This window comes from Brachyhypopomus gauderio, chromosome 10 (genome assembly GCF_052324685.1).
Source record: "Brachyhypopomus gauderio isolate BG-103 chromosome 10, BGAUD_0.2, whole genome shotgun sequence".
Classification (NCBI taxonomy): domain Eukaryota; kingdom Metazoa; phylum Chordata; class Actinopteri; order Gymnotiformes; family Hypopomidae; genus Brachyhypopomus; species Brachyhypopomus gauderio.
Genome location: NC_135220.1, coordinates 710,722 through 723,782, shown reverse-complemented (window position 1 = coordinate 723,782; position 13,061 = coordinate 710,722). Strand labels below are relative to the sequence as shown.

General features: G+C 40.5%; 1 protein-coding gene across 1 annotated transcript; it reads right to left on the bottom strand.

Moving 5' to 3' along the window:
- Positions 1–931: 931 nt before the first annotated feature.
- slc25a33 (solute carrier family 25 member 33) lies at positions 932–9,583 on the bottom strand. The gene is made up of 7 exons (XM_077018450.1): positions 9,417–9,583; positions 6,303–6,476; positions 4,221–4,298; positions 3,318–3,418; positions 3,136–3,202; positions 2,193–2,473; positions 932–1,900 (listed from the first exon to the last, which is right to left on the bottom strand). The coding sequence occupies exons 1-7, from the start codon at positions 9,455–9,457 to the stop codon at positions 1,698–1,700; spliced, it is 945 nt and encodes a 314-aa protein (XP_076874565.1). The 5' UTR covers positions 9,458–9,583; the 3' UTR covers positions 932–1,697.
- Between the last annotated feature and the right edge of the window lie 3,478 nt (positions 9,584–13,061).

Here is a 13,061-nt window from a genome sequence, read left to right as displayed (position 1 = left end):
GTTTCCCTAGAAGCCAATCAAAAATAGCAGTAGTAAGCCCTGTGAGAAAAACAAACTGAGTTATGTCTGGCTTTACAATTGAACAGGTGAAAATCTGGAAATTCAATCAGCTATGTTATTTGCCACATTAGCTTATGTGCATTTTAACAATTTACATTAAGCATAATTAATAAATTACAATAAAAAGAAATGATTTTTTTTTCCCTCTGGATGTTTACTTTGTTTTGTGTACACAAAACGGGACAAAATCAGAACTTTCAGAGTCCATCGATGCCTCTCCTGTGAAGCAGAATACATATTAATTTAAATTAATTAATAATTGTAACAAAATAAGAAAACAACCCAAAGAGCACAATTATGTATTTGTGCACATCTTTTTAACATTAAATGTAATAGTTTTAAAAGAAGTTGGTTAATGCAACAAAAAAGTATGTTTATTGTATGCTATTTGATTTTGGGGAAGCTCGTGAAAGTGCTTGCACTAACTAGTTAGCAATAGCACTTATTTATTTTAAGCCCTGGCCGAGTAATTGACAGCTATAACTAGACGTCCTGACTTAAATGTACGAAAATCCACCTTACCTGATATGAAATGGGCGCTACAGACGCGGGCATTCTTTATGATGTTCTCTGTCCAGTCCACCCTGTTAATAGCCTGCAGCCATAGCCGTCTCCTATTGCTGTGAAATGGACGCGATCCAGATGGTATTCGATAAAACTTTAAACCTTTACCCGACGAATAACGGTTCGAACAGCCGTATACACAACAACCAGACATCTCTATTTTGAACACTACTACACATTTTAGTCAATGATAAAATGCTACACTTCCGTTGACAACATGCGCGCGCATCTTCGTGACGTCATCTTTGTATACAAACTTTGAAAATATCATTAAAAAGGTAAATGCAGATACAAATGTAAAACCAAGCACATTTTCACTATGCACTTTATTGAACCAATGGCCAGATATGCATTTAACTTTATGTAAAAGATGACATACTTTAACAAAACATCCAGTTAACAGATAAGAGTACTAACTAAGCATATAGTTGGTCAGACTCCAGTTGCAGACTACTACATGTTGCAGAACCTTCAGAACTACTGCAATGTAATGTAGTGTAGTACACATTAGGTGCCAAAAAACTATCCTTTGCCTTGAGTCAGTTTCAGTATCTTACCCAGTCAGTGAAACAGTATGCACTGGAAACTTTTGCTCCATGGTCTTTGGATAGGTATCATATTGTAACCTTGCTAACAACTATGACTGGAAAAAACTTAACAACAAAAAAACCTACAACTGAAATTAATAATTTAGTTAACTTAATAGCACAATGTATTTGCAGATGACCTTTCTGTACAATGGTGAAATATTAACAACACTCATGAGTCTACCCATATAGATTTATGATTACACCTTCACATGTCTGATATTAAAAAAAAAAAAAAAAAAAAAAAAGTGTCAATTAGGATGCAGTATAAACAAAATCATTCCATCTGATAGCATACTTGTGCAACACCATAAAAAAAAAAAGGCCTTTTTAAAGTCTTTGGATATTATTGCAAACCTGTCTCATTGTCATTCCTGCAGCAAAAACAGCCTGTCACAATAGGATTCGTGTTGGGTTTGTTTTCCTCTTCCTCCTCAGACATAAACAGCAGTTCCAAGAGTCTCTCTGTGTACATTATGCCGGGCTTTATTTGGAGGGCTGACTCAACAGATACACTATGAGCTCGTATGTGGAAAGCACTATGGCCGTGTTGGGAATCTGCCTGATGAGCTGCGGAATGAGTCCTCTATAAAAAGCTGCGTATCCCTCCTCCACTGCTACCAGGCGGGCCGTCTGGACGAAGTACTTGTACTTGCTGCCCTCTTCTCTGAGCCTCGTCCGAATGACCTCTAGAGGGAGACACGGAGCACACCACGTGTTGGTTAAAAGGGGAAAGGGAACACTGGAGATATTCCAGACGAAGCCCACATCACGGTTGAGTGAAACGTGCCCAGTTCATTCAGTGTGGTTACATAACTGTTACATAAGTTAGAGTGGCCAGGGCCACTTGCACATTAACGCAAATGGGGAAACCGCACCCGCCGTGCCGAAATACGACGACACGTGCGCGTGCTTCGACTGCAGCTTTCGCCCGCATTTGTGCACATTTGTGGTGTTGCTGTAATGAAACAGTGCCCATACCGTGCGGGTAAGCTATGCAGGAAGCACAGCCCTTGGCGAAGGCTGCCGCTACCATGAGGCTCAGGAAGTCGGAGGCGCTCTTCTCTCCATGGTGGGTGGGGGTCGTGAGATGACGCGTCGCTAGGTGCTTCTTCAGGGTCTCGTAGATGAGGAAGCAGATCATGGTCTCGGAGATGCCAGCGTAGGATGCGGTGAGGCCCCGGTAGAATCCACGCACTCCCTCCGTCCTGTAGACGTAGCGTGCACACTGCAAGGCGTTCATCTTCTTCTCACCTCGCGCCCTGTGCCAGAAACAAACAAAATCAGTCAGGTAATTACAGATTACTCGACACAATAACCGTTTTCATAAAATGGCTCTAGCACTTTATGCAAGGTGCAGATTCTTGTTCCAAATTTGCATTAATCTTGTGCCTTAATACAGGTTCCTAGGGAGAGACAATAGTGCACAACAGCTATTAAGGCTATAATGCTCTCTCTGCCTTTTGGGTTATTACATAAACTACCATTCTGCAAGGTGGTTGGAGCACAGGGTGGGTGGAGGTATTTATTTCAGGACTACGTTGAGAGTATAGCGTCTGACATTCGTGATCCATTAGACATTGCGAGTACACTGACCTTCGCTAGGTTAAATATAGACCGGGTGCACTCTAATGCATTGCTGCCATGTCAAGTATTTATACTAGACGTCCCAATCACATGTTACTTACAGTGACAACTAACAGCTGGCTGCCTGACAACTGGGTAACAGCAAGATCCTGTTAATGGGTTTTATACCTTCTCTTAATACTCCCCATATACAAATACATTGTCACAATTTATTTTGTTAGAGGACACCTTTGCAACTGGCATGTTTGATACAGTTTGTTGCATATGTCCTATAAATCTGCAGTCGCCAGAGAGACGGTGCCAGACATCAGATATTAAGTTACAAGTGTCAACATACTTCTTTTCTAGCTGCATTCTGGTTTTGACCATCCAGATGGGGTTCATCAAAGAGTTTGTGACAAAAGCTGAAAGAGAGGTACCCAAACAAAAGAGCAATTTAACATTTTCAAAACGGACATTAAACTTGAACGAATGGTTTGATAAAAACAGAACACACTATCAGCATCTCTGAATTCTCACCTGCAAAACCTGCTGCAGACATGTGTACCACTCCACTGTTGGGCACAAAGATGCCATTGAAAGTCTCTTTCGACTTCGAGTAAGCTGCGAAATATATTGCCCTGAAACAACAAAAGAACATTCTGGATCAAGAAAGGGGAGCACAAATACTGCGTTTCTAAGCCTGTGCTCCCTGCACCCTGCTGGGTAGGGCAGGACTTGTTTGGCTGCCAGAGGCAGAGAACAGGCTGCACTGGTAGCGCCTGACTGTGTCCAGAACAGTCCGTTCTTCCCGGGTCTGTCTGCCTGAGTTTCTTCTTTAATAGGCAGAGTCACATCATTATACCAAGCAGCAAAAGCTGCCTATTCTGAATTATTAGGCCATGGCAGTGTAGTGACACGACTGACCACCCCAAAAAAACCAAAAACACCCTGCAGATTTTAGACAGGCAGCACTGCTGTGTTGAAATGTACTGCTGAAAAGAATAGTGTCAAGGAAAAGGCTAAGGAAAAGAAAAATGGCCTCTCAAACTAGTAAGGCCATGTCCTCTATTTTATTGTAATGCTAAAAAGTAATAATTTAAACATGTACAAGGTTTCCAATAAATGTGCTCGTCTGATCACTGACTGGGCCAAACATTTCACCACTGCCCAGGTTGTAAGCAACTCTATCACTATTCATTGCAGTGCTGTTAAGCAAACATCCTAAGCCTAGTCTTCAAACAAGTCCAATTATATTTATGCAAATTCATTCGCTTTCATGCATTCACTCTAAAAACGTGTTTGGGTTTTCTAAAAGTTTTCCTGAATATATTAAAATGGGAAAAGGGCATGTAACACTGCTGTGATTAAAGGTTGCTTCGCTACCATATGATTGACCTTTAGGGTCATGCAGGCTCTGTTAAAAACATATCAGGTTAATACCTTGAAGGGGCAACGCCGACAAGATTTGGACCCAGTCCGCGGAAAAGTGAGCTCGGGCCTTCTTTTTCCAGAATAGACCTGGTCATGGAAAAAACCCAAAACATAGACAAGGTTCAGCCACATAAGTTTACACAACAACGTTTTTGAAGTTATACATTAGTCACCATTTACTCGTCAACACAGTAACCAAACTCATTTCCTAATTGACCCTAATGTCAGGAGAGTAGAGGCTTGTCCTTAAAACACACTCCCCGAGTCCACAAACTCAGTCACCTTCAATCTGCTCAGAGCTACCTCACCACTGACCCTCACTCAGGTCATCTTTATTACATGCCCTCATCTGACTTTCTGGATGTGAGATTTAAATAGTGTTTTTGGATAACCGTTAAATCATTATAATATTACAGTAGCTTTATGACCAAAAGTGTAATAAAACACAGAACCCCTTGATTTGTTGTAAGAGTTGTAATGTATATGTATGATAATGGTCTTATCAATGTCTTATCAATGTCTCATTTTGTGACCCAATAAATAACCAAATAATGCCTCGTGAACCAATATACTGAACTGTTTACATAATCTTATTATTTTACTGATTGTCTTTATTCATTTTGTTTTATTCATGCCTGCATTATGCAAAATGTTGGACACATTTGTACTCATCAGAGGGTGTATATCTGCATATTCACACACACACACATGCGCACATACGTACGTAAAACCAGGTTGCTATTAAAATGCTAATGTTAACCTGAGTAAATGCCCTGGTATGCATTCTCTTTGCTTAGGGCAGGACCACAGGTGGTTTAAATGGTGCTTCCTGGAAATTTTTTAAAGTAAAAGTGCTGGTTGGATTAACAGCACAAAAACAACCCTTACATTTACATTAAAAGTAAAGGAAAAAATTAATATCCCTGCTTATTTTTGCTGCAATTTTTTGTGTTTGTGTCCACAGTAGCCTTTCATTATTTATTTATGTAGATGAGCTGATGGCAAAGGCTCATATCTCTATTCAAAACAGAGGCATGGAATTTTATCTGACTGAACAAATATGGTGCCTAAGGTACATCAGAAACAAAGATAGACACAGACAATGTCTTGGATATGTTGAAGTGACAAACAGTGACAAAGTCCTTTCAAAGTGTACGAGGTCTGCCAGGTAAAAAATAAACCCCTGTTAAATAGTTTTAACAACAGGAAGTGCCAAGGAAGACTAGTTACTATTAAACACTTCGTGTTTCCTAGAATAACCAGACCATAACAAAAGACATACGTGGTTCAGCACATACATCTACCCTTATACAAAGCCAGATAAGGAAGAAATGCGTGGAGAATTAAACCTCCACCAGAGGTATGAGGACGTGCGTGCAGTGTGCTGGCGCACAGTAATCTGAGCCACCAAGGAGCAACCATGTGACCATGGGGTTTCTTCGGAGCAACAGTCTGTGCCTGCTCCTGTCCTGTGACCACCCCCCCCACCCGCGTGGACACAGACAGACAGTCTCGTCCCCCGGATGGCCCTCACCAGCCTTCAAATAGTCGTACTACAGTTCATACAATTATGTATCGTCATTTATAAGTACTTTATCTTTGTTAAGTTGGGTAATAAATATTACCCCGCCGCCCCGCAAAAAATATATATAAACTTACCACCCTAGACCAGCTGCATCTTATTGGTTCATGTTTACTGCCTTGTTCTTAATGAGTGCTCTTAAGCTGTGATCTTTTACTCAGTTATATAACAGGATTGTGTCATAAACCAACGGTGTCAGATGCGTCTCTCTAAGAACGGTGAGCACCATATCCACTGCCCAGTGGAGTGACTGACACACACTCTAGTCAGGATACCTGCACACTTGTATTGTCTAGTCTTTGTATTGCTTGTGAATGTCATACAAGTTATTGTTAAATTGTTTGTGTGTGTCCATTACTGTGATTTGTTATTGTGTAACTGCTACTGGCTGCTAGATTTCCTTTGGGATCAATAAAGTATCTATCTACCTACCACACACGCACGCACACACATGCGCACACACACAAAACAGTAGCTAATGTCTGTTACGTTAGAAAGCTCCATCTTACCGCAGGACCTGCAGGAGGCTAGGTGTGACTGGTCCTGGTCGAATAACACCAGCTCCACTGACTGTGCCTAGCTGAACATGGAAGACTGGTCTGAGGGTGAGGCCCGATGACTGTAACCTGGTCTTCAACACCTCCAGGGGACACGTCATAATGGCACCCACAGTACCGCCACATCTAGGACAATTGAACAAAACAAAAAACACCACATTAATTATTTTGGCAACTCCCATTACCAAAATGATTGTTATTTGATTTCTTGAAGTCATATCAAATCATTATATAAGGACTTTTACTTTTAGACAAAAGCAAAATAATAAAAAAATATATGTGACAAGACTGCAAAAACTGTTGGGGCATAGAAGTGTTTTTTAAAAAAGTAGAGACATTTTAGAACAAAGTGCAGATGTTGTATACATTTTGTTGTGCGTCAGTGCAAATTCTACCAGCCTCTCTACTGTTCTGAGAGTCATGCAGGTTAGGAAAAACAAACTGAACTGTTGCAAAAGGACAAAAAAATGACATGGGTAGTATCGATTGCCTACATCAGAGCTTAACCTCATGAAAGGACCTACAATATTCAAGGTAGTACAATATTAACAAAACCAAAGCAAACACAAACAAGACAGGTGAAATCACCTACATGTGATATTTGAAACTGTTATAAAATATATTAACTATGTATTGGATAAACCACTCAAGTGTTAAATGAGCAAGTAAATATAAGCTTTAACAGCAATTACAAAGTATACTATTGCAAGATCTGACTGAGATTTCAAAAGAATTATTTGCATTCTTTTGGATAGACATCTTAAAGGTTAAACTCGTTTGAAAATAAAGCATACTTCATAACATGGTGCCACAAATCATAGGAGAAATGAGTGAGTGTCTTTTAGCCTATATTTAGCCGCAAGCTTTACAAGGTGGCACAAATTTACATAGACACAAAGCAGCATGTTGAAAACAAACAAACACTTTGTTTGTGGTAGCCTCAGCCTTCAGACACAGTGACATGTTACGCCATTACATAACTGCCAGTTTGAAACTGTGCCAAGAGCCGTTTCTGTGCCATGCATGAAAGATCAGAAACTATCCGAGAGAAGGTAAAATATGATGAAAAACAGATTTTTACTTGCACTCAAACTGAAACATCTGAATTATCACAAGCCTTAAAATGTATTTAAACAATCATAGTCTTGACATTTTTTAATTAATAATTAAGAATACTACAGATTTTCTATTAGCAGCCTAATCTTTACTCCTAGACTTTCAACTGTGTGATAGTATTAAATCAGGGTAAATCAACAGAAAATGCTTACATCAGGGCACAGATAACTAATAGATAAAAAATAAACTAGCTTGATTACCACCAAAAAGGTAATACTGCCAAATAAGATAATACCAACAATAAGATAATATCATACAATAAAATAATGAGCTAGGCTTTCACTAGGCAATATACCTGAGGCAACGTGTTACCGACAATTTAAGACGGCATTCTTCGGTACATCTAGCATCACTTTAAATATGCAATTTAAGGCTTCATCAAATGTATTTCTATGACGGCTTTTACAACAGGAGCTGTCTGAGAATTTGGGTCCAGGCCTCTAATGACGAAGAGAAAGATGACAGGTTAAAACTCCTGAGATCGCTAAAAGATGAAACCTTGATGTGACAGTCAAAGGGGACACATCCCCAGTGGTCAACGTCGGATGACAAGCTAACAAAGAATGAATAAAGTTGTTTTTTGGGATAGACTTGATAGTGACTTAAGCAATAACCAACACCATTTTGGTAGAAGTATTCAGATTAATCATTGAGACCCAAAGCGTATGTCTGGCCAGAGTCCACACAGCAAACACGTTTAGCAAGAGAAGTGAGGTTATGAAGTCTCCATGAATCCCACGTCTCATCAGAATATCACCACCTTTGATTTGAGATGGGCCTGTACCAACGGTCATGTGCAAAAACGCACAAGTACAAGTTTAAATGCATCTTATGCACTGCAACAATCGGTTTGATGTAATTTTATATTTAATTTTAATATTAAATTTATATTATATATATATATATATAAATAAAGAGAAAATCAGTTCCCGGAAGGTTGAGCATCAGTGCAAAAAGGAATAGGCTTTCATACAGGAATAGGATTATACGTTTATTATTAGACGTCATTTCTTAAAATATCCAACCTCACAGAAAGTGCACATTCAGTGGTCATATAAAAGTGTCAGTGATGAACGTGGTTCACAGGGTGCTGCTCATGAGGCCCGTCACGTTTCGACATGTTTAGGGACTACAGGTCCAGGGATGACCTTGACTGAGCTCACATGGCGTGCCACCAGTCGCCATGACCGCCGTGTTCATCACCACACGAAACGTTGACGCTCCGGTGGTCGTTATTACGTTGGTCCTGGTGGACCTGACCGGGGATCAGTGATAACTACGGCCAGCTAGGTCCCAGCGAGCCCATCCTCACGGTACCGGGAGGCGTCGGTCAGCCAGCTAGCTAGCTGTGAAACGGTCACGCAGACGTGAACACACACAGCGGTCTGCTCGTTATTTTTAAGCCAAATACGCCAAAATTCCCCCATATGGCCAAGTTATTCGGACATTTGCGAGTTTAAATGTCGTTTCCGGTCTACAGTTCAACATTTGAGCTCCTGATTCGGCGTGATGAGCGGGTCACAAGACTGGAAGGCTTAGCTTAACTAGCAAGGTCGTGCTAACCATGGCAACTAGTTAACCATGGCAACTAGTTAACCATGGCAACTAGCGAATGCCTTTATGACGTGGTCAACGTGGTCGTTTTTTGACGTCTCCGTCTTACCGTAACGTAACACGAGCGAGATGCGTTACTAGTTAGCTACCGGCAAGTAATACGCTACGGCAGGTTGCTAACAGACACCGTCTCTGATAGCGTCTGATTTGGGTCGCTTTAAATTAGGTTCGCTTTTAGTTTACTAAATCATCATTAGACGAACGTCCTGTCTGGCCAACTACAAGACCTTTATGAAATACGTTAGTTAGCGAAGTCTTGCTAGCTTGCGTAGCCGATAAGGCAAATCGGCAACGACTGAAATATCGCCACAAAAGTGGGGGAAACCGCACACTTACCCCCCAGCGAAGAGATGTAGAAATGTGTCTTTCTGTGACATCTCAGAATGTCATTATATCCCTAGCTACTTCGGTTTTTATAAATGACTCCTTTTTTTAAAAAAGAAACCACGTTACAGCCGACGACTCAAGCACCTCGACCGAGCCGGCTGCTTCTTTTTAAATGCAACGTGAGCAGAATCGGGAAGAGAAGCAGCCGGCGGGGCGACGTCAGAAAGTGCGTGGTGACGTCATAGAGGGCGGGGCGACGGAGCCCGGCCCCTGCAGACACGACCCCTGGGTTGGGCTGCACGGAGGTGTTGGCCATGACGTGCAGGAGACGCTTATTTGCACAACTACTTTGCAGATGTCTGGCTGTTGCCATCATAGTCCTGATTTTGATTGGAATTGCGTGCACTGGCAGGCGCAGACATTATGTTCTTGATATTTCATATGTAGGCCTATATGTGTTTTTAATTAATATTCGTGGTTGATATTGATATGTGTATTTGTTCGCTTTTTTGTGCAAATTCAGTTTCACAAGCTATGACTAAGTTATATGTTGACATTTGTTTGTGGTGTTGCATAGCGTATATGATTTTCTAGGGTCTATTGAAAATTATTTACAATGGTATGCCATGATTTTATATACAGACCTATTTAGTAAAACGGTGCAAAGTTCATTCACATTGCGTTCATAAAAGGCAAGGTAAACCTACTTGTCTATTGACGATAAGTTACAATTCATAATATTACAAGGGAAAATAAATTGAGAGAATATCTTTTGAAATCAAAGTTGATTTTTACAGTCAAATGTAAAAGAACTGTCAGAAAGGAACTTACAGAAATGTCAAATGTAGAAAAGTATTCTATATGTGCATTTCTGTTTCTGTAGAATCTGGGAGAACCAATGTTATATGTCATTTGAACCATGACACATATAATTTTTCAAATGTAATTATTTGTAATAGTTCATTATTAAAGCAAAAATAATTTTAATAAAAAGTCTAGCTCTGCCAATATAAATGCAATCAATGAGAAGATTGCATCACACACCAGCTAAGGCAATCTCTGCCAGTCTGCCAATGGGTGAACCATGAAAGAGTACCTTAAAGAGGCATTGAACATACAGTTTTTGTTGGATCAATAAGGATATTTGATATTTTGAGAGTCAATTTGTTATTTTACACTGGAAAAAAAAATTATAGCTGCAAATTCTCTACTGCTAACCATAGTGTGAATGTAAGCCTGTTACCAGTCATTTAGTCATGCAGATAGACAGGCAATGTTGTGTGAAGAAATCAGCCTATGGGGTGAGGGGGTGTGTAATTGTGGGAGGGATGGAAAGTGAGACACATGTGATCCCATGTTTGCAGACTGGTATGTATGATATGTCATGTGTTACCTTGTTTACTCTGAAGCATAAATTGTTAAAACATTTTATGAGTCACAGCCTTTAGATGATTGAGGTAGCCTCCAGGTAAATTTGAACATGATATATACAACTACAACTCTCTTGTTGTTCAAAAGGAGACTATGCAATGCTAACCAAAAATCAGACGATGAACAGGTTTGCTCACAGGGTGATACCTGAAAGATTTTTATTATCAACAAAAAGGCCAACCATATCATTTTCTACATAAGGCACTGTGTAAGGTGCAACTGTACCCAGGATGGGGTTGGCCAACACGCTTCGCATGTGATATTGCAACAGCTGTCACAGAGAGTTCAGGAATAAACACAGGAATAAAAATAAAACCTTGTGAAGACTTAAATGGGCTATCATGCTATTGCATGATCACACTTGCAAGTTAACCTGAACAGTATTTTAATGACAGCATTAGATTCTGTTGGGAGCATTTCATGACATCATGAATTACTAGTACTGGGTGTGTAAAATATATCCTTTTGGCAAGAAATATAGCATGTATATGAGTCATGTGTCTGAAGAAGAGTGGGGTCTGCTCAATCATTAAGGAATTCTCTAAAGTTTGGGATATTATAAATAACACGTTAATACATAAATAAAGTATATGTAAAGCAGGTTAAAGACAATTATCAAAATGGCGTAAAACTGGCTGCCTTTGGTATGGTTACAATATGAGAAATCATGCTATTACATTTACATTTATGTATGACATTTAGCAGATGCTCTTATCCAGAGGGACTTACTAAGTGCTTTACTAATAATTAATTTATTAATCCAGTGGAACTTCAGAATGTCTGCAGTGTGACTGGTTTGAGGTGATTTAGCTGGTAAGGTAATTCATGAAATAGCTCCACATTGCGGTAAGGTGAGGAAATAAATAAGTTGAATAAGAGAAATGACTTGAATACGTATTCAAGCTATTTATTTTCTACATACAATGAATGAATTGTAATGCACAGACAAGTCATTCAACCGTTCTAGTGAAAATAAAAGGTTAAAACAATGGTTAAAAGACTGTAGGTAATAGTTTTGCATTATAATACAGCCGAGACAAAGGCGAGATGTTGTGCAAATGGCGTCAAATTGCTCAGTTCTCAGCTCGCACTATCTACAACCAACAAAGGTTTAATGCAAATGCAGACAAAGCAGTGGGAAATTCTTCCCACCGAGTTCGAGAACATCCGATCGCTTGTTCATTTTCACACACAGATAACCAACATGCCTACTGCAGCCTGAAACGCTACTTCCTCAAGACACAAAAGACACAACAGGTCAGGGGGAAGCAAGTGCTGCCGCAGCTCTTTGGATGTCGTGACCTTGTGTTTGTTTCGCCTGCTCAGCACTATGGCTCCAGCACACGACACTGTAACACCGACACTTAGGAAAATGTTTAGTGGCCTTGCGGTATAAAATTTCACATCAGCGTCGGCATCCATGCCTTTGTTTCACCACTGGAAAAACGTGACACCTCTTGTTCAGACAACAGCGGGATAACCCACCACATCTCCCTCCCCTCACGCCATGAAGAACCCAGTCCACTAAACCTTGCATCAAGATTAGCCACTGCAGCGTTTGTCCTCTGAAGCTGCCGATATCTTTCAGGGGTGTGTCTATGCCTCTACATTCAAATTCATGCGTGTGCTTTTGCTTTCTTTTCACATGCCCGATGGGCCTCTATGCAGCACAGCGCCTCACAGGCAACAGGCCACACCCGCAGCTTGGTTTGCTGTAGTTAAACCACTGCCTGTGTAGTTTCGCTGATTTTAAAATAATTTCTGCTATGGTGTCTGTGGCTGAGGGACACATTGCACTCACCGTTGTGGGAATGCTACTGTTCCATCTCCGTGAAACAGCACTGCACACTTTCATTCCACAAGCTACAACTTTGGTTATGGCTATATCGCAAAGAATATCTGGACCCAGTAGCAATATTTGAAAACCATGGCCACATAATTTTTCATCAAACCGTTCAGACTTTTATTTTTTTGTTTGGTAAGCATGTGTAACAGCACAGCAGGGGTGCAAGGGTGATCATGGTGATGCACCCCAACAGACTGCACCCCTGGTGGGCGCACACTAGAAGGGTAGGACCTCCCAGACAGATCCAAATGTAGACGAGGTTGAGCAAGGAAGAGTATTGGAGAAAAGGGGCAAAACAACTAAAATGGAAACCAGATGGACAGGATTAAAACAGAAAAAGTGGGGTACACTGAACACACAGCTCTACCTGCTATGTT